The sequence below is a fragment of the Microchirus variegatus genome (assembly GCF_963457635.1).
Source record: "Microchirus variegatus genome assembly, chromosome: 3".
In the NCBI taxonomy this organism is placed as follows: Eukaryota; Metazoa; Chordata; class Actinopteri; order Pleuronectiformes; family Soleidae; genus Microchirus; species Microchirus variegatus.
The window spans coordinates 29,020,958-29,043,431 of record NC_139804.1 but is presented as its reverse complement, the minus strand read 5'-3'; the positions used below and the strand labels follow the sequence as shown (position 1 = coordinate 29,043,431).

At 38.8% G+C, this 22,474-nt stretch overlaps 1 protein-coding gene across 1 annotated transcript; it reads left to right on the top strand.

Annotated features, from left to right (window-relative positions):
- Window positions 1-387: 387 nt before the first annotated feature.
- Window positions 388-19,819, top strand: gosr1 (golgi SNAP receptor complex member 1). The gene is made up of 9 exons (XM_083887350.1): window positions 388-427; window positions 1,919-2,030; window positions 2,905-2,992; window positions 3,684-3,791; window positions 3,986-4,077; window positions 10,751-10,825; window positions 15,711-15,740; window positions 18,890-18,972; window positions 19,225-19,819. Exons 1-9 carry the CDS (start codon window positions 394-396, stop codon window positions 19,347-19,349), a joined length of 747 nt encoding a protein of 248 aa, XP_083743476.1. The 5' UTR covers window positions 388-393; the 3' UTR covers window positions 19,350-19,819.
- Window positions 19,820-22,474: the final 2,655 nt, after the last annotated feature.

Below are 22,474 nucleotides of genomic sequence, written 5' to 3'. Positions count from 1 at the left end.
AGTAGAATACCTTTAGTATAGTGGGTGTGTGAATGATCCATAATCATTATTATTGGCAGTAACAGAGGGCCCCAAAATCAAATTTTGCTTAGGGCCCCATGGAGGCTTGGGCCGGCCCTGCCTATCCAATCAATTACAATCATTTTCCTGATAAAAATTGAATTACCTTATAAATGAAGGTTGTCTTGTTAGTGTCAACAATTAGGCATGAATGTGCATCATGTAGTGAAGTTAATTAATGCTCTCTCATAAAACACACGTCGCTGGGGCAATGTGCTTCCCGAGTGTCCCAGCAGAGGGCGACAAAAAACATTTCACTGTCTTTTTTTTTGGAGTGGAGCGTCTTCATGTGACACGTGACACGGAACTTGGTGACGTCGTAGGACAACAAAGATGGCAGGGATAGGAAGCAGCAACTACTGGGAAGGTAAGGGAGCAGCGTTTGACGGGATTGACACAGAATACCGTTTTACAACAACACCCAGAGCGGCATTCGTCAGGTCAACAGTCATTTTACCAGTGTCGCTGCCGCTGCGTTTGGCTCACACTTTCATAATTTAAACACATACGTGTCCACATCGACTGGCTAAGCTAACAGTGGCTAACACGTCGGTGTAAGTTGTCGGTTGTTATTCTCGGCGGGGATATCCGTGTCGCCTCTCTGTTATCAACGCTTTTATGAAACAGTTCTATCGGGTGGTATTCACCAGGACACGGTTTATTCTGTGCGGTTGAATAAAATAATATTTAGATATTGTATGTATATCATAAAATCTGAACACATGTAGTTATTGATTTAGCTTTAAAGAATCTCAAGAAACCTATAATTATCTAAAATAAAGAAAGAGAGACGATTAAAGACTGTCTTCCTGAAACTAGTTAAACGTGGGTTTTCAATTTCTGGAGAAACGTTTTAGATAAAGTACTCCACATAACAATTGTTTATTGTTAAATGTGCATTATGTAATAAATCTAAAGCAACTGGCCATAAAATCCTTCTAATATGTCACAGAGACTCAGGAATAATGTTCATATAACAAACTGAACTCACCAACAACAACAGTACAGCCAAAATATTTGCATTAAAAAAAATCTTTTGCAGACTGCAAATAATGTTTATGTTTTGAAATCATGTCTTGGCATGTGGCGCCACCTACCGCCATCTACCAATCATTCAGTCAGTAGAGTCTCAGCTGCCGAGCAACCACGGGTTGCCAGTTACGTCAAAAAAACGAAACGTAAAAGACGCCGGTATTTTGAATTTGAATGTAGTAACCGCTTTTGGCCAAATTCTTACATATGGCACCTTTAAAGGTGAAGTAAGTAGTTTATAGTGCCATCTAGAGGAGAGGCTGAAATTTACAAAATCTGCTCACCCCCTCCCTTCCCTGAGCGCTACGGTATCCGCAGCTGGTCAAATGTCGTCCTCGTCGTCTTTCTCCATGTCAGCAGATGAGGTTTGTGAGGTGAGGCGTCCCGCTGCTAACAGTGGCAATGCAACCGCGGCCCGCGACCATGTTATTTTACATGACTTTTTGAAACACTAAGTAAATGAAACAAAAACTATTATACAGCGACTAGACAATGCAGGAGCACATAATATGTATAAAAAAGTGGATTTTGGGTTATATAAACCCATAAATACTACACAGTGTCCCTTTAAGTAATTGCACAGTGCATAAACTGATAACATGGCAGGGCACAGAAGTGAAAACAGATTTTAGCCCCTCACCAGGAGTTCTAATAAAATGTAGGCCTTCTCATATCTGTGATATCACAATTAAATGTTACTCACATTTCCTTAGAAAATAAGCACATTTTGCTGGTCTACTGCTGCCTCTTATGTCATACTTACATACATACATGTCATTATTTGACTTCATTGATTGTTGAAATGATTTTCCTTTGTGTGTCACAGATCTGCGAAAGCAGGCCAGACAGTTGGAGAATGAACTTGACCTGAAGTTGGTCTCCTTCAGTAAACTGTGCACCAGCTACAGCAGCCCAAGGGACGGACGTCGAGGAGAAACGTAAGATCTCGTTTCCTATGTTTTAATGGCAAAATAGGTTATCGTTTATACTGGAAGTGAGATATTTAAACATAGTGGGGTTCTTTAAAAATCTGGATTTGTAATGGTGTAATGGAAGCTTTCCAGCACATTGAATTGACGTGTGTATAAATGAAGTGAACGTCCCAGGACAGAAGGGGAGTCAAGCAACATGTCATGACTATCTATACCATCTTGTATGCAGTAGGGCTGTGCAATTAATTGAAATTGTGTTTCAGTTTTGATTATGGCCCCCAAACGCTTAGAAAAACAAAATTATTATTACAAAATGGGGGCTTTTATTCTCATGATAACACATTTATTGTTGTAATGGTGTTTGACTTCCTGTCCCGCTCATCATCTGGCACAAATATAGATGTACAATGTATGGTAATTTATAGTTATTTTAAGGTAAATTCAAACGGTTCATTCAAAATGTCATGTTTTTAAAGCCACTTTTTTATGTGCAATAAATTCAAGTCAATCAGTAACCGTTTGAAATAACCGTGATTTGAAATTGACCCAAATAATCGTGATTATAATTTTTTCCATAATCGAGCAGCTATAAAGCATAGAAAAAAAAAGCATAGTAAACAGAAAAATCATTGTCGGTTTATGTCATTTAAAGTGATGTTCAGTGGCAACAGGTGGACAATTTACAACAATACTTGATAGAATAAATAAATACAATTATTATTTTAATAGATAAGCAATGGAAGAATTATTATAAAATCAAAGAAAATCCTTCACTTAATTGTTCACATAAGCATCCATTTCATATGATGTTTTTGAACTGAAATAACTTTAATCAGTATGCATTTTACTATGTTATCTTTTGCTCTGTTTGCTCCCCAAGGTCAGACACTACTCCTCTACTAAACAACTCTACACAGGACAGGATGTTTGATACCATGTCGGTAGAGATTGAACAGCTGCTGGCTAAAGTAAGTAAACTCTCATGGGTCAGTGGCCTGTGGAAGGCAAGCCCCTCTTTCAACAGGGAATAAGTCCACACTGCAGACTCCTTGGACCCTATCTTAGGCCCAGTGCAAACCACAGCGCAATTGTCATTTCTAATTTCTAACCGGTGCTGATAGCAAACGCTCATCAGTGCACCCGTGGGTGTGTTGGTCTTAAAATTAGGAGTTGGCAGGAGACCATGGCGCAGTATTTTCATGCTTATGACGCCTTCCCCTCAGTTAAATGCATTTTTAATGCCGGTGCATTGGAGTTGATGATTGGACAGACGGTCAGCAGACGGTGGAGGCAAATGTCTTCATTTGATTAGCAAGCACTGGACCCTTGAATGATTAAATGTAATTAAAAAAAAAAAAAAATCTAATTACTCTTGGGGCAATTCAGTGGCAGACTCTGCAAACAGTTCAACTTGAATGTAGACTCAAATGTTACATTATAGTATAGTAGTAGAAGAGAAGAACCTTTTAATTGTTGTGCAATTTTCACCACAGAAAAATACAAAAGCGTTTAAAATGTACATTTGTGTGTAAATGTGTCAAGTGTACAATAAAAAATGCTTTGCTTTATTTCTTTATTTCTTTTACCATTCTAAAGGCTTTATTGTTGTGTTTTTTTTTATCTGTGCGTTCGTCCATTCCATGTCCATCTCTCTGCCAGTTGACTGCAGTAAATGACAAGATGGCTGAATACACCAATGCACCAGGAGCAGCTTCTCTCAATGCTGCTCTCATGCACACACTTCAGAGACATAGAGACATCTTACAGGTTTGCCCTCTGAAATGTTCTTCCCCGCTTGATTTTTAATTACATGCATGTGTTGTATTTTATATATTTTTATAAAAGCATTGTGTTTATTACCTCTTCTATATTATTTATTTATTTTCGGAGCATGTGTTTTTTCCAGCTCTTGGTTTTTTCTTCATTTAAAAAAAAAAAAAAAAAATTGTTTCTCCTCGTAGGATTACACACATGAATTCCACAAAACCAAAAGCAACTTTTTGGCCATACGGGAGAGAGAAGACCTACTTGGATCTGTCAGGAAAGATATTGAGTAAGTACCTCACACCAGCATATGTCACAGTTTTGGTTCTGTCACATTATGGTCTTTGTCGTGTCTTAGTCACAATTTTCGGCATGGGTTATGGAAAAGTCTTGAATAATCCTGGGAGAAATTTAAATTTAGGGATGGGCATTCCATGCAAAAACACTATTCGATAGTCTTATCATTGTCGAAAAATCAGTTCCTGAGCCAGAGCCAGCAGTTAATTTCAACAGGCAGAGGCAATGCTGCTCTGTGTCGGGCATTGTGACACTGTGACAAATTTCGCGCCTCAAATGTTTTTAAAACTGTATTCCATGGTGCAGAAAATGTTTTATTTCAAGTTCTGAGCCAGTGTTTGAACAGGACATGCCGAGGTACCACTGCTCTGTAGCGAGCACCGTGTACGCCTTGCATCTGCATTAGCATACAAGGCTGTGTAACACAAATTTATTTTATAAATTTTTTAGCGATCACCAGATTGTGTTTATTTGGTTTGTAAGCAGTCTGTCAGTTAACAACCAAAACATTTCAGTGAAAGGTTTTGGTTCTTGTATGTACACTGTTACTATTACAGTATAGCATCATGCACTTAGCCATAAATGTGTTTTACCCTCAAAATTAGAGTGTAATTGTTGTAATATGCGTTCGTGTGACATTTTATCATGCAAACAGAGGGAGAAACGTTCAATTATCGGCCAAAAAAAACGTCAGCATATATCAGCCATCGGCTAACCCTTATTTCCTTACGTCGGCATCGGCAATAGAAAAACCCAAATTGGTCGACCTCTGGTCGGTGTCATGTGATGTCATTGCTTGTGTTTGACAGTGGTCTCATCATTACATGATGGCAACACAATACAGGCTGTTTTCACTCTGACATTAGCACAAAGAAGAGCAAGACACGTTTTCATGAATTAAACAGTTTCTTTGTCTATACTATACTATACTATAACCATTTGGCAGTGTAACGGCATCAATGCTTACCAACACTTGTGTTTAGGTGGATGCATTTTGGCAGCTCACATTTGCCACTGGTCACCTGAATTTCCTCTCTCTCGCTCATTTGTCGCTGTGCGGTTGTGTCTTGGCTGTCATATTTTCCATTTTCTGGTTTTCTGCGGTAAGGCGTAGCAAGATGCTGTGACCTTGCTGCAACAGGCTAAACTGGACTAACCAAACACAGGCCCCGAAAAACTTGCTAAAATATTATCTCGCCAAGCAACACTATGGATTCAACAAATTGGGAAAACTCTCTGTAAGACTGTAGTTGCCCTGCTAGTTGCTCCATTCAGAAACATAGAGCACGGGCATGACACTCATTCAAACTTTGATAAAACACAACCATTTTTAAAAACTTAAAATATTTGAAGATAATTGAGGAAAAAAAAGTGTCTTTTATTTGGGACAATAATAGTGTCGTCTCCCCCCACAGCCCTTCAAAACTCTCAGCAAGTCTTTCTGTTCTGGCACTGCACAAAAGTGCTGAGGCACGGTACCTAAATCTTACAAAGGCAGGGAAAACATTGTGAGTGGCCATGGAGAAATAAAAAGCACAAACAATCATTCATGGTTCTCCTATGTTGTAGCCCTTATTCCTTATTCCAATAGTTGAACCTTGACTTCCACTTGGCACGCTCTTGAAAAATGTTGGCCATTAAAACCTTAAGACGATTCATTGCCTCCCTGGCCTTGTATTGAGAAAGTGTGTCCTTTCCTAAGATTGGCTCAGTTGTGAGTCAGTGTATTGAAGTAAGATGGAGGCTCCCCAGACCATGACTCTTGTCGTTTTTTATGGCTTATTGATCTGTAAGATGCAGTGGTGAGTATACGGTGAGCACTGCAGGATTCCTATTGATTTACCTCATGAACTCATCCATCTTGTATGCAGATAGTTTACAGCTGCCTCATGCTGGCATGCATATTCTATGGGCCTCAGATACAGTTATTCTTTGTTATCAGGGCCTTGTGTTGTAATGCTAAAATAGCGTTAAGCCCCTGGCATGCCTGTTTCATTATATGTTGTCAGTTGTATTGTTCTTTGATTAGTTTTCTCTCATTGTATAGGGTTTTTTTACAGGTTAAAATCATACTCGTAATCATATGTGGTCATGGAAGAATTAGCATATGCCAGATTTAGAGGATACTGTACACTGCCACTTAAGTGACTATTGTCCCTGTCTTAAATTACTACTAGTATTAGGTGTGTTAACCAGCTTCATTTTATGCACATTTTTGTAGATAAAAACACCTGAATTTTTGGTGTATTGATAAAAGATCAGTTTTGGCTGATTTCATTGTATATTCTGGTCTTCTTGTTCTTGTAAATTCTGTATTTCGGGAACTGTGTTGAGAAAGTATTCAGGCTTTGCACCAACATTGAATCGGATTCTAGGAGGAACTGATTAAAATTTGGTGGCCAAGGTCATTGTGACCTCAAAATAGTGACTGTATTTCTTTCACAATTAATAATGATAGTAATTCACTAATGTTGGGTTAATGGCGGAATGAATGAGTCTGAATGAAAATTCCTCTTCCTGGTGCGACAGTGACGTTTTTAGCATCAGACCATCTCTTTTATTATGATTAATGAGACTGAAATAATAATGTTGAGTATATATGAATGTTTCACAGCATTAAGACACTACTGGAAATGTGTGCAAGGCAGGTAAAGTTTATTTGTATAGCACATTTCAACAACAAGGTAATTCAAAGTGCTTTAAAATAAAACATTAAAAAGCATAGAAAAGAGACATTTATCAAATCAGATATAAAATCAAACACTAAAAACAAGCAGGTAAAATGTATATGGAAAACATTAAGTAGAAGATTTTTATGTGTTTTATGTGTAAGTTTTAATGTGACTGTTGAAGTTTAGGTCTGAGTCCATGACAACACCTAAGTTTCTGGCTTGTTTTGTGGTTTTTAGTATGACCATTTGAAGCTGGGTACTAACTTTTAATCGTTCCTCCTTGGCTCCAAAAACGATAATTTCAGTTTTTTCTTTGTTTAATTGGAGAAAATTCTGCTCCATCCAATCATTGATTTGCTCAATGCATCTACTCAGTGCTTGTATTGGGCTATAATCTCCTAGTGATAGTGTTATGTAAATGTGTGTGTCGTCTCTGTAGCTATGGTAACATATTTTGTTGCTTTTCATTATCTGAGCCAGTGGCAGCATATAGATGTTAAACAGAAGAGTCAACCTTATATCTAAAAACAACAACAATAATAATAATCATAATAATAATAAAACACTTTTGTAAATGCCCTACCAAGCCGCTATTATTCAATTGTAAATTGAGTCTGGGGCTGCAATGACTCACTTAATCGAAAAAAAAATTTGATAATAATTTTTTAACAATGAAAACAAGTTCTCTGATTGTCCAGTTTCTTAAATGTAAATATAAGGAAATCATTAAAATGTAATAATCTTAGTTTGTGGACAGAAATCGACAGATAATAGTTCATGAAAATAATCATTAGGAGTAGCCCTAATTACGTTACACTGCACCGGTGCAAAATTAACTATAAAGCTACTTGGCAACATCCCATGAGGTCAGCACTACATGCAACAGTTCACTCGATCTTCTTTTTAAATTACACTGCTAAGGAGTTTCACTGACCCCTCTAATAGGCTCGGTGCTGATGAATCTAATGCATAGAAATGAGTCTGTGTTGTTGACCCGGTGCTCAGGCTAATGATGACTAATGTGCTCGGGGGCTGCTTGTGCAGGAGCCGTCTGAACTCAACGTGGGGGGATTAACAATTGCTGCTGTTATGGCAAAGTGCAATGAGTTGAGGTGAAATGATTTGTTTTGAAAAGTCTTTAACTGTCTCATTGACCTTTCATGTGGGAAGATGACGATGAGTTTCAGAGTCGTGCACAGAGAAGATCAATTATCTCGGTTTTATTCATGTTTTCTCGCAACAGTTGATGAATAAATGTGCATAATGACTTTTAATTTATACGAATTATAAAGGCATAGACCAGGGCTCAGCAATTCATTGTTTTCAAATCATAATTGCAATTTGTAGCAACACAGTTGGCAAATCGTAGAGGCTGCAGCTGAATCATTCTACTTTGGATTGTTCTATGTTCTATGCCAATTTAGAAATGCAGTGCATACATGTTAATTCATTAGGTTTTCATCCTTGCATTAGAGTACAGTATTTATTATTTTTAAAATTGTATCTTATGAAGTAATGTTCCATCGCAGACATTTGAATTGCAATTTTCCAAATCTAGTAAGGAAGCCCTTGGAAAAGAGATTTGCAAGCTCAATGGGATCATCCTGGTAAAATAAAGATATGATAAATCAACAATTAATTAAGTATTAAATGTAATAATATTAATTAGCAATATGTAATAATAATAATATTGCAAAAATGGCAAAAATTGTAATGTAGACATTTTACCCAAATCTTCCAGTGACCCATCACTGTTTGTTTAATCAAACCAACATTCAAGCACAACAGCAGCAAAAATAATACAAATGTAATGTAATGTAATCCGGATAAGGGGTCAATGACAAGTGGAATTGCAGAATTACTTGCCACTGTGGTGGATGTGTCTGCTGCCACTGAATGTTTTGTCCTCTTTGTCAGGTAGAGGGCAGTAGAGATCTTGGGCTAGAGCTTAGAGTAGACCTGGTCAGGATGCTGTTCACTGTAGATTTTTTCTTTTGGTGCTTATTCAAGTTTACAATGCATGCACCAAAAAAAAATCCATAGTAATTCTAATTAAAAGAAATAGTGCACATCCTTTGATTTGTACAAACACCTAAATGAGCAGTGTGATATTTAATCGAATCAGTGGCTGCATGCAGACTGTGGACACAAAAACAAAACGCCTTCACATGTATGCATGTACACATACATTTCCCTTTTCACAGCTGGTCCATTCACAACAACAGCATGGAGAAGAGCTGATGTCAGACCTAACGCTCCCTCTGCTCGTGCTTTGATTTTAAATGTCGGCAACAAAAATGACAGCCTTACTGTGATTTACATTTGTGCCCTTTTAAAATGCTTTAATGTAGAGAGGGAGCTGCCTGTCAGAACAGGCAATTCCAGCACCTACAGAAAGGCATCAGCCCTGTCGGCGAGGCAGCCAGTCAGGGCTGAGAGCAGCCGCTGTGGAGTGTGCTGTGTGTGCACTGAATATAGTATTTCCATTCAGTGGATTTGGACGGTGCAGTGGGGATGAAGTAGGCACATTTGCTCTTGGACTGCTTAGCTGGGTGGGGTAGGATGTTTATGGTACTGTATATATGTGTGCAGACTCATGTTACACAGGTCCCCCCCCCCTCCTTCTCCTGCCTTTTATCTGTAGGGTGGGGCTGTTAAATGACCAGAAACGCAGGAGAGAAGTGAGAGTCAGCTGTTTGCGGATGCTGAAAGCCAGAGTTGCATGAAGCCTAAGAGAATGGGTGGCGGTGATGTGTTTAGTCTGGAAGTGGTATAACAAGCCGTCCATTATCTTTGACTGCTTTGCTTCCAAATAGCTCAGTGCTCTTGTATTAATCTGGGATTGTACTGTACTGTTGTTTTCAGTTTGAAGATGGAGCTGAAGCTCTCTTACAGTACATAGATAATGCTGAAAGAAATAAATGGTTTATCAATGACCAACTAATTTTGAACCATTTTCAATAGCTGCCCATTCACAAAATTCGAAAGAATTTGATAATACTCCTAAACTGAGTCATTGATAATTCAGTGATTCTTCAATGATTTAATGACTGCCCCCGTGTTTTGCACATATATAATTTATGTTTTAATTCTTCAGTTGGAAATGTGTAGTTGTAGTAGTGAGGAGAAGGTGATAGCTTAGCAGAGAAGACGGCAGTAAGTAATGCAACATTACAGATGCCAAGTGCCATAAAACACCAAAGAATAGATAGAGAAGGACAATGATGGGTGTGAGTTTGATGGAGGATTATAGTGTAAATAAGCCTAACCCTGTTTGTTGACAGCTGAACAGGAGGCAGTCAGCCGTGACATTTGCCAGGCTGTGGCATGCTGAGCTGTGATTCTAGGCATTTTTACTCCTGCTACTACTGTTTTTGCTGTAAGCTTAAGCTTATTATTACTATAGAAATAAGCTTTGCTTTGTTCTGCTCCAAATTGTGGTAGAAGCTGCGCTTCCCCTGCTTCTACCATCTTCTTCTTGCTTGAGTTGTTTTTGAGGTTTTCTTCTATGGCAAATTGGCAATCACACTGGTGCTCTGTTTGCTGTGTTAAGTTATTGCTTATGCAAAATGAATTTTTCCTAAAAGCTTTCTGCTGGTGAACCACAAGAAGGCTTTTACTGAAACATAGGTACAGGGATTGTAGTGACATTGGCGCCGTCTGATACTTCACTAGAACTAGAACTGTCTATGCAGAAGAAACTTCATGACTTCTGGCTTTAGGTGAGATTAGTTGCTGCAAAATACCCCAAATTCCATCTTCATTTGTGTTTCAAGTTTCAATAAATGGGTGATGATTCCATTAGTTATTTATCTGACAAAATGATTCAGATTCTCACAGATACAATATTTTGACAATGTCATTATCCGTTAAAAAATAAATTGCCGTTATCTTATTGTTCTGAATATTTGTCACATTAATCAAAAAATATGTCTGACATTGCTCTTTTGAGATCCTGTTGTTTTTACAAAAGCATTTTAATGTTCCTTTCAGGACGTACAAGAGTGGCTCTGGGGTCAACAACAGAAGAACAGAGCTGTTTCTGAAGGAGCACGATCATCTGAGAAAGTAAGATTCCTGTTCATGTCTTTTTGCCATATTTGAAGTATTTGAACTTGATAATAATCCGGCTTAATGATTCATCTTGAATTCATCCTGATGATGCGGCACAGTCATTGGGAATAACATTAGGAAATCATTGCTATTGCTGAGGCCTGCTTCTTAAGCACTCGCACTCCTTGGTACTTTATCTCTGAATGCTTTTACTTTCTAACAGATGAGACGTTTTCATTATGTTGCAGCCATTTATCTAGAATTTGATGTATAATTCAGGATAGAGAAAGTGGAGTAGACTGTATTTGAGTGCTTTCCTGGCTGGTTATAATAAACCCTCTGTGTGCTTTGCCTAATGCTTTGTTCAAGAAGGAACAGATTTAGACTCAAGCATGAGCATGTATATATTAGGGGTCTTATAAAGCACACCTTTATAGGGCTTCAGTTGTATGACTTTGCATCTTAAAGTTAGGCATACTGACTCAGTTGGTAAAAACCATGATCTGCCAGCAACCTAATTAGTGTCCTTCCATCATTTGGCTGACTCTCAAGTACTGCAGAACAGCACGAGGTAGCAAAGTTTGTGAAATATGTATGTGTATACCTGCGTGTGATAGGCACCCTATGTGGAAGGTGAAATTGGATATCAGCAGGTTATTCACATGCGCCACAAAAACAAACCAAACCTCTGAAGAAGAACTTTTAACATTGTCTAGGTTAAAGGATCCTGGTAAAAGTATACTTGCAAGTATAAAAAAGTAAAGCAGTCTGATTAACTTTCTCTGTGGATTAACGTTTGCTTCAATTTAAAAAAAGAAACACACTAATAATGGTCCGGACATACCACTCATAAAATTCAAAAGCAACATTTGCCAGGTCTAACCTGGTATGTGTTTCTTAAAGCTGTTTGGAGAGTGCCTCTTGTCCTGTACAGTGAGTGAACTCGACTACATAAACCTGTAAAATAAAAGAATCCATCATGTCCAATAGAAATAATCTTACGGACCGCATTAAGTCCCACAAAGTGTTATTTGTTCCATCTTGTGCACACAAGTGATTATCACGTCAGCCTCTGATCTCTCAGATGAAGCACTATCTATCCATTGAGCAATTGTCTTGTGTGCACAGGATCAAATTACTTAACTTTAAATCCACTTTCTCTACAGATCCTAACAGCTCAGCGTTGGAGACAACCCGGTTATTCAAGTTATATAAGACATTTGTGCTCCTCTAGCTCACAGGATTTTCATATGCAGGAATCGGATGTGTTCAGTGTGTTCCAACAAAATAATCATCCAATATGCACAAGATATGTAAAAAAACAAAAAAACAAAAGGGAATTTGTATAATCCAGTAATCCTAATGCTATATTTGAAGATCCAAATATGCTTCATGGCCAATAATTCTAAGTGACCAGAATATACTGATTTAAATGCGCACCTTGCTTGACAATGATGCATCACTGCCACCTCCGTTTGTTGTTACTACCAGCTGCATTTCCAGCAGTTAAGCTCTAGCTCCAATCAGCACAATTGATCAGGATATTGATAATGAAATTATCTTAATAAACCACTACCCATATTTATAGGGCTTCCCCAGAACAATGACACAACTGGGAGGGGGATGGAGGCAATTGGAGATGAAGATCAAGTTATGCTTGATTCTATTAGAGACATAAAACAGGAAAGGGCTAAAATGCGTTAGTTGCCAGTGCAATGTTTGATAAAGATGAGATATTTGAGTTAAAAATGCTTTCTATCTTTTTTTTCTCCCTCTAATCAATTTTCTCTCCATTAAAATTGCATGGAGTTTTGCAGCTCAGCTTGTGAAAGACTTTTGACCATGTTTTGGGGAGCCAATGTAAACTATGATCAACACACATTTAGCAATGGTGTTTGTGTTCCAGTCTATAAATATTGACAGACTGATCGCCTCTAAAACAAATCACTTTTGCGAAGATGGATGATTGGATTCATTTGAAAACAGCTCCCTCTCTAGTATTTGCCGGTAGTGAGGATTGAGGAAGACTGTGGTTTATAGAACTTCCTGTATATTAGGTGTCTAAGTGGCTACATACAAAATTGGCAATAACGATTCAAATCAAATAATGGATTTGTTGAAATAATTTGACACTTGTTTAACTATTAGTGGCTGTAAGTTTTTATGTGACTTTCTCCATAGCTCTGTGTCTTTTTTACATCCCAGTGTCTATGTTTCCATCTCTTAGGTCATAAAGGTCCATGTTCATGAATAAACTAGAGGGAGGGAGGGGCAAGACCATTAAAAGTTCATGCTGGACCAGCTCTAATGGTAGTGGTCACCCTGTTAAGGACTTCCTGTCAAATAGGATGTGTTTTGACACAATGCAATGTGGGAAATTTACACCTTACAGTAGATTATTTCCTTAAATGTAATGTTTTTTTTTGGTCTATATTTATTTCTCTTTAACAGCATAGGTCAAAGCCTCAATTGAAGTTCCTTCTGTAATTTACTTTCAGTAGTTCTTCATGTTGACAGGATTGGTGTATTCATCATATTGGGGGAGGCAATTAGCCTGGAGCTAATTAGCAATTTAATGACTGCAGCAAAACTCTATTGGCTAGGGTAAACAGCAGGAGCCCACACGTTCGCATATACATGAATGTGATTGCCCGAGATATCTTACCACTACTGCTGCAGCTTGATGATGGGGAGAACAAAACATAAATCTTTCTCCCGTCCCTACCCTGCATATAAATCTCCATGAATCAACGCTCACCTTGGCTCACACACAGACACTCTCTCTTGCTTCTCAGCTCACGTTTTAAAAGCTGAACAATAAATAGTTAAAGGTTTACTTTTCTCTGTTATCCTGTCTGCTACTGCGTTATTTTAACATTTATTTTAACCTGTCTGGTCTTCATGTAACCACATTCTGCTTCATGTTTAAGGCATTGTTTGCTCTTATGTGCCTTATAGAAAAAATATCTTTCCAGGTCAGTTGGTTTAAGACCTGAGAAATTGACATAGTTGGTGGCATCTTTTCATTTTTTTTCCTGTCTAATAATTAAGGGTGTTGCACTAAGAGGGGCAGCCAACGAGATGGATTCAAAGACCCAAGTAAATGTAATCACTTCTGCAGCATCTTAGGTATATTGAGCTTAGACAAGCTACTTCAAGATGCATTCATGAAACATCTTGACCAAAAACTTGCTGCTGCCACTGCTTTGTGATAATATATGTACCACAAATTAGGTAGTAAGTGGAGTAGAATTTTTTTTTTTTATGACTGCAATCAATGACAAAAAATCTGTTAAGTGTTATTACTAATAGTCCCAACAACTGATTAACTTCCCATTCCATCCCAGTATCTACCTGACCAAATTGTGTTTATTAAGGCCATTTTCTAATTTGTCCGCCACCAAAAAAAGTCCCGGTTTAGGCACCTGCAAAGCACCAGCACTGTTTTGAATCAGTTAAGCAACAGTAACAAACAATACCCAACTGTAGAAATGTGGGGACAGTCATATGGGACAGCTGTCCTCTACATGCTGTCCCGCAGTCGGATTTAAAAAAAAAAAAAATGGTCTTATCAAAAACACTTGCTCAAAGTTCATGTGTATATGCAAGTGTGGTATTTATGTTTCCCTCCTTCTTACAAAGCAAACCACTCGAGAGGAGTCATACAAGACTTTCTCACTCATCCATCTTTCTCTGTATGTTTAACATGTCAACAAACAAATGAAAGAATGTTTGCCGACATCTTTCGATGTGATTTAAAGAGAGGATTTAAAGAGGCTTTTTCTTGAAGGTAGAGTGAAGTAAGTAACATCAGCCTGCCAGGGACTGCAGGTGAACATTAGCTTCAATAGCTAAATCTGGTACATTTACATGACTTATGAAATGGGCATGTAAATTAATGTACATTAATTGTCTCCAATTGTCCAAAAGAAGAGATACACGACAGACGCAGAATTATGCTGCTTCTCAGCTTCAGCACTATGGTTGGTCAACAAACCAGGAAACGTAATGAGGTGTGATATTAAAAATGAGCTTTGAGATGGTGTAAAGTGACCCTTTAGGTAAAGGTTTTGAGATGGCTGCGGTTTGGTATGAGTTTTATGTTCTTGTAATTTGTGTGGGATAACAATAAGAGTATTTCAACGGTAATGTGGAACTATTGAATGGACATTGAACCATGAAATACAATCCCAGCAGTTTTGTGTTTTGGTTCGCTTTATTTCTCAGGAACATTATCATAAATTGATTCCAATTTGGACATAAACTGCTGAGAGCATTGTTGTTTATGAGCAACCCGAGACACAAAACTGTTTTTGTGTGTGTGGGTGCGTGGGTGTGTTTCTCTTCCAGGATTCCCTGTTGGTCTAGAGCAAACATCTGACACTCCCTCTTTCCCTGATGGTTAAGCAGAAGGTTAAGCTCTATGTCTCTGAGGTGGATTCCTCTCTGGGTCTACTTAGTCTCATTAAACCCATGAGGAAAAGACCAATATTTAATATTTAATGCAGGAGCTTCACTGAAACCTAAAATTCCCTTGCGCTTGTGCCTGCATATTACACATTGGGAAAGTTGAAACACACTCACTGGCCACTTTTGAAGGTACAACAAGTGCAATCTGGTTAGATCTCAAATGCATCTTTCATGTGTAGTATAGTTAATGTTATTTTCAAGTACGAATGGGATTTAGGAGAGGGAACAATGTGTGTTTGTGTTGCATAAATCATTTTGATGGCCGCTGTCACTTGCACCACCAGTACCAGTTAGTTCAGTATTCATCACTCCAGATCTAAATTTCCTAACTGTCACTGCCATGTTGTAAAATGCTAGTCCGTGTTTTGCCCCACTGCCTCAGAACAGTAACTAACTACCTCTCCTCCCCCTCTCCCTCTCATGTCTACAGTTCGGACAGATTGATGGATGACACAATAAGGTAAGACCTGCCTTGGCTCACACTTATTGGAGGACATATATTAATATGTGACAGCCATCAGCCCCTCTCTCATTGTCTTATTAACCTGCCAAACCCCACTCAAAAAATGCAACATCGTATCTAACATAGCTTAGGTATGTCGAGCCCTGTGGCTCCTATTGAGGTTGGGCTGGGTACATGGAGTAAATTGCTTCTCATTTATTGTTCCTCATTCTTCATTAGCTACCAAGATGAGTGAATACATTTCTTTTTTTACCCTCTGTAGTCCTACAGTGCGATTTCAATATAAGAACATGTAAAGGAAATGGGGCACAAATCGTGTCCTGGTCATATCAAACCATAAATCTGTTTTCTGTAAACAATGACCATCTGTAGGTTAATGCAGGTGGCTCAGGATAATGACATAATGCAGTATTATGTTTCGGCTAGTGATCATAAATATTTGTGTACAGCTGTGTTCACTGGGTTGTTATAGGAATGACAAGCTAGCCTGCCATAGCAAGAGCTAACAAATTCATCACGTCGTTATACTAAAGTTAGTTTGAATTCTAGGATTCATCCAAATCTAAAATCAAATCAATGTATTATTGTATACTCGCTCACAATCATGTCATTTGCAATCCCGCTAACATGATTTATTTTCCTCCCCATAAATGTCCTAAGGGATTACCATTGGCTTTTCCACCTCAGTGTTTTTATGTGTAATGTTTTGGACCTTGAGTTTGTATCAATAAACATTTCTAAATGCTAAAAGGATTATACACATCGAGGGCTTGGAGCGTCTTTAACTGTCTAAAATAATCTGTGCATTACATGAGACTTGCTCAAGTGTGTAATCCATCTCTACCGGTCCTTCTTTCCCCTGATCTCCTCCCAAACGTTGCCTTTTCCCTTTAGCTCTTTCCAATTGGAACTAGGATCCCTACAATGTTGTTGTCTTATTTGTTGTTTTATATTATGTAAATAAAATCCCTTACTGATCACATAGAGTGTGTGGAAATAATCTTCATCCTCCAGCTCTGATTTTCATGAGCTGGTTAATATTGCGATAAAGGCTTGTCTGGGTTGCTGAAGTCAGCAAAGAGTTTCTTCCTGACTGAGGAGAACATGATCCCAAAACACAGATCCAGGCCAAGACTGCGGACCGTCCCCTCAGCAAACTCCAACCGCAGGAGATGCCATGACCTCACCAGCACCCACACACCCCACCTATCACACACTCAAACTTAGACACTGCAGGTTTCTGACTTCACATGAAACGTCCTTTCACAGTCTACTTTTTTTTTGGGGGGGGGGGGGGGGGGGCTGTGATAGAAAAACCTGTCAACCTTCTACCTGTAATAACTAAACAATCATCCAGAAACCATGCACACAAAGAGCCGCATCAACAGTCAGCAAAACAACCGTGTTGATTTCGATAACTTTGTTTTGTCCTGCCTCTTCTGGGGCCTCTGTCTCTCTGGGATGAGTGGGAGTAGTTTGTGCCCTGTGGACACTGACGCCACGCTGCTTTTCAAGTGTTACATAATCAGTGAAGAAAACAACCGTTGTACTAATTGTCTGCTGAGCAAATCAACTCAACATAAAGTTTACAGCACAGTGCATTGACAGCAGGAATATGGTGTTTTCCTTGTTTTCTTTGCTGTGGCACATCAACATCTGACCTCACTTCACAGAAGAGGTTAAGATTGAATAGATCACATGTATCAGTATTGGTGACAATTGATATACAACAAGAAACAGTAGGATGGACTAGGATTGAGACTGTAACCTGTCTTGGCTATATAGTTATATCAACACTTATTTAGTGTTTATGTTAAAATACTGATATTATCCAATTAATCAGATATTTTAAATATAGAAAATCCACTTTAACATCCATTATTTGTCAGGATGTAAACAGGATCTAAACATCTTAAATGTCTAGATAGCCTCAGGACATCTTAAGGTGCAGATTAATTAACTAATAAGGAAAAGTGTGTGTGATTCAGTATCTCTCTTTGTAGGAGGGACGGACCCATACGTCTGCTTGGCACCTCCTATCGATTACTGTGTGTAACAGATGCCACAGAAGGCAGAGATAGAGCCTTAAACTTTTCTTGCCAACTGCACAGCTGTACTTTCTTGCCCTGAAAGTTGCTGAGGCCCCAGTTTAAGAACAAGAACAAGAAGATAGAATAACACAGCTATTCTATACCCTCCCTCTAAAAGCCCAGGCTGTTCTCACACAGCAAACTGAAATCATCCTCCAAAACCTAAAGGACAATGTGAAAGAGTGATGCCCCCTCCTTGGCATTTACATACAGTCCGCAGTTTGACATGCAATGTAATCCATGCAGGAGAATATTCATATTCCTAAATGTGCATGAATTATTTGCTTGGCAGATTGACCCATTTGTGTCGTACGTAATTAATAGTTAAATAGTTAAAGTAGATTTTAAATTAAATATATGTCCCTCTATGTTCCTCTTTTGCCTTAAAATACTGTATGCTATATAGCATTTCTATATATTTCAGTGCTTAGATGTCTCTCTGAGCTTGTCTTGACTGTGAATGTAGTTGGGAACAATGCTTGTAGCCTCCATTGTTGGATAGATTGATGTGTGGAGGTTGTAGATGTTATTGATCTTCTGTCAGAATATTATGGCACAATTTCATTGTTCAGGTGATTGGATTTAATACTTGTTATACAGGTCCCAGTGGAAAAACGCCCCAAAGCTGGCCAGGCTATTACTAAGCACCATTAAATTTGTCTTTAGGTTTTATTTTCTTTATTTTCTTTGTGCAGAAATACTGTTGTTGGCTTTTTTTTAAAAATCATCCTGTCATTTGAATTTAATGCATGTGTCAAAGTGTAGAAAAATAGTCTAAATAAAAGGAGGCACATTCAATTTGAAGTATCAAAGCAAATGGTCTGGACACAATGTCAATGTGATATTTCACTGGTTTCACTATCTTGATGCATTACTGTGTACAGTTTGAAGAGGGTTATATTTATCTTAGCATATTGAAAAAGAAAACAAGCCTGAATATTTTCCAAATGCACTGATTTTATCGTCCCATTTGACAGTTCTTCACCTCTTGGAAACGGGATCTTTTAGTACATGTAGTATTGTCACCTCTCAACTAATTTTGCTTTGTCTTTTTAGTATCGCCATGGCGACCAAGGAGAACATGACCTCCCAAAGGAGCATGCTGAAATCCATACAGAGCAGAGTCAACACACTGGCCAGTATCCTTTGTTCTGCATACAGTCAGTGCATGTGTAGGGAGTGGAATTTGAAGAAAGCACGCGGATTGAGAGCTGGGTGAAGGTAAACGGTGAATCTAAACACCAATAATTGTGATAAGGGTTGATTTTGTGATTTTGTTCACTGGATTTAGCTTTTAAACTAACATTGTTTCTATAGTTTATTTCTAATCACATAAAAGAAATTCAGGTATGCAAATATATGTGAATTTCCTTGACATCTAACTCTCATAGACCGTTTCCCTACCATTAACAATCTCATCCAGCGAATCAACCTGCGGAAGCGACGAGACTCTCTCATCCTTGGCTCGGTGATTGGTGTTTGTACCATTCTGCTTCTCCTATATGCTTTTCACTGAAATCCAGGCCCAGTGAAACCTTTAAAGGAGCAGGACTGATGTGCTTTTAATGGTGCGAGACCCCCAGGAGACTAAGCTCAGTAGGTAGGAGGAGGCTAGAGGACACTGAGCCAAAGGACTTTCTCTAGGTCTAGGTTCTTAGACCTGGAAAAAAAATGTGTCCAGCATGAACTACTGAACTTGTATTTAGCAGTGGACAGATAGGGACCTGGTGATTGGGTACTCTTCTACAATGAAGGAACATGGAGACCAAAAGTACAGATAAGACTAGATTTTAAAGAATCATATTAATAACTCACTTGGAAGGAGAGGCAGTGAGGCTGAAACCGTAAAGAGACTGTGATGCATAATTCTTTTTTTTTTCACAGGTGGAAGGATTTTTTTAGTTGAATAGTCATTTTTAATTGATCAAGTGGGATGAATATTTCATTGTGGGCTGTAAAATGTGAATTAATAAATTATTCATATCATTATGTGCAAAAGTGTTTGACACTAATAGATCCGTGCATTAAATACATTTTATATTTCAAAAATCCATGACTTAAAATGTGTCATTATCCCTCCATTATTTTTTTTTTTTGTGGAATTAAACGGTAAGAAATTAAACCATGCCTGTTAACAATTATATTTTATTTATTGTATTCATCTTCCAGTCAAAGGTTTGGACACACCTTTTCATTTAATGTTTTTTCTTAATTTATGTAGTTTTCTAGGAGACATCAGAACTATGAAGGCACTTCATATGATGGACTTGTCTAATTAAGGGTACATTCAGAGCCTCATCTCGGATCGCTTGCAAGTGAATTTCATAGCGATTTTCCACACCTTAGCGTAGCGTTTACAGCTGCATCCTCAGCGTTCTCATCTCCACCAGCAAGTGAGGAGAAGTTAGAACAAGGATGACATGGCACGTCCGCAGCATGGAGCAGCCAACTTACCACTGATCCTTGGCTGCAAGCAGGAGGATGAGGGCGACGCCTGCGTGTCAGGATCCTCCTGCCGCTGTGATGCTAGCTGGGCTAATTGCACTATCTTACCTGTGGAGGAGGAAGAGTTGGGGCCTCCCAGAAACAGAGGAGGAATGTTGTTTAGTGGCGTAAGTCCCTTCTGACTATCTGTGGTTCTCCAGGTCCTCTCCACTCCTCACTTGGAAATGTGGATGAGAACACGGTGGGAGCAGTTGCTCCACCATGCCCAGCCACCTGCTGACCTTCAGTGCAGCAGGACAGATGGACTTTTACCTGCTAATGCTCCATGATCATCATCAGCCTACTTATCAAGAACTGAGCGGTATTTCTAATTGCATGCATTTTGTTTATAATTGAAAGTGTGTTTGAGATTTGCCTTTGCGAACATGAACCAAACCAGCTGAAAAATTAAACAATATTTCAAATTTCCATCAGGTGTGGACCAGCAAATTGAACTATTTGGAGCGAATGCACTCTTGGATTCTTCAGAGTAGCCACTCTTGGCTAGTGACATCAGTTGAAGTACTTCCCTCGAATATAGTGCAGGGTGATTGCTGAAGTGAACTATGTTAGTAATTGCAAGTATCACTTTACTCCACCACCTAATAAGCTGCACACTACAATATTTGTTGCCTGATTTATCCCACAATTCATAGTTGGGCAGAGTCTGCACCAGTCGGCACGAGTTGTGGACAGTTGGCACAGAAATCTCTTAAACTGTCACTCTCGTAGACATGGTCGCTCTCGCGAGAGTTTGATGCGCTCAGGTGGCTTCAGTTGGAGTGGCAAATCATGTAGTCTACGGGACCCAGATTGTCTGTAGTTACGTTAACAGACGCACACTGAACATGTGTCTGCGACTTGGACTTCCTTTCCTGGAGTGGTCCTCTTGAGAGCCTGTTCCATCATAGCATTTTATGGTTTTCTTGGCTGTACTTGGGGATAGCTTCAAAGTTCTTGAACTATTTCGGGTTAAATTACTTTCATGTCTTAAAGTAGTTAGTTGAGTGGTTCTTTCCATTAATATGCATCATAACAGTAGCCTCCCTGTTTCCACTGAAAATAACATATGCTATATGGACAAAAGTATTCAGATGCCTGACCATTACACCAACAGGGATTGAAATGATGTATTCAAATACAAATACTTTAATATGGAGTTTGCCCCCCTATTGCAGCTATAACAGCTTCCACACTTCTTGAAAAACTTTCCTCAAGATTTTGAAGTGTTTCTATGGGAATTTGTGCCCATTCATCGTGTAGAGCATTAATGAGGTCCGATGTTGGACGTGAAGACCTGGCTCACAATCTCTGTTCCAGTTCATCCCAAAGGTGTTCGATGGGGTTGAGGTCAGGACTCTGTGCAAGTTCTTCCACACCAAACTCGTCAAACCATGTCTTATTCGTCCTTGCTTTGTTCACTGGTGCCGTCTTGTCAAAATAGAAAAAGGGTCTTCCTCAAACTGTTGCCACAAAGGTGGAAGCATAGCATTGTCCACAATGTCTTGAAATGCTGAACGATTGCCCTTCATAGGAGAAAAGGATTGAAACACCTGAATTATGCTGCATGGGAAAGCTCTTTCTTCTCCATTTGGCTTCGAGCTCTTGTTTTGGCAGCTTTGACAAAAGGGCAGATGGGTGGCAACCATTTTTTTTCTTGAAAAGAAAATCATGACGGGCGGGGTTGATGTATTTTCAGGATTGCATCAGGCCTCTGCACTAGGTGTAGCTGTGCTGGGAGCTGGCTTTAAAATATCACACATTGGTATTGTCCTGTAGCTGCGGCAGCCGTGATAAATTGTGTTTTTGTGCACTGTTGCATGTACAGGGTGTAGATAATACAAGGAACCACTGTTCATTGTAGTGCAATCCTAGTAAAACGGACTGAAGTAGAGTTAAACCACTGCATTTCGCTTTGTTATTAATACTACATTTTTACAAATGAAGTATTATTCTGTAACATTGTAGCTCTGATCGTGTCCAACGCAGTATGAAACGTATACATGGCAAGTAAGGGAAATTTAAGTTGCTGTTCGTGAAATACTAGAAGTTCCAAACGTGTTAAATATCAATATTATGTTTGTTCAACATAATATCTGTGTAGAACATTTCGAGTATCTCTTGAGGTGATACAAGAAGGGGGAGGGGAATGCTAAT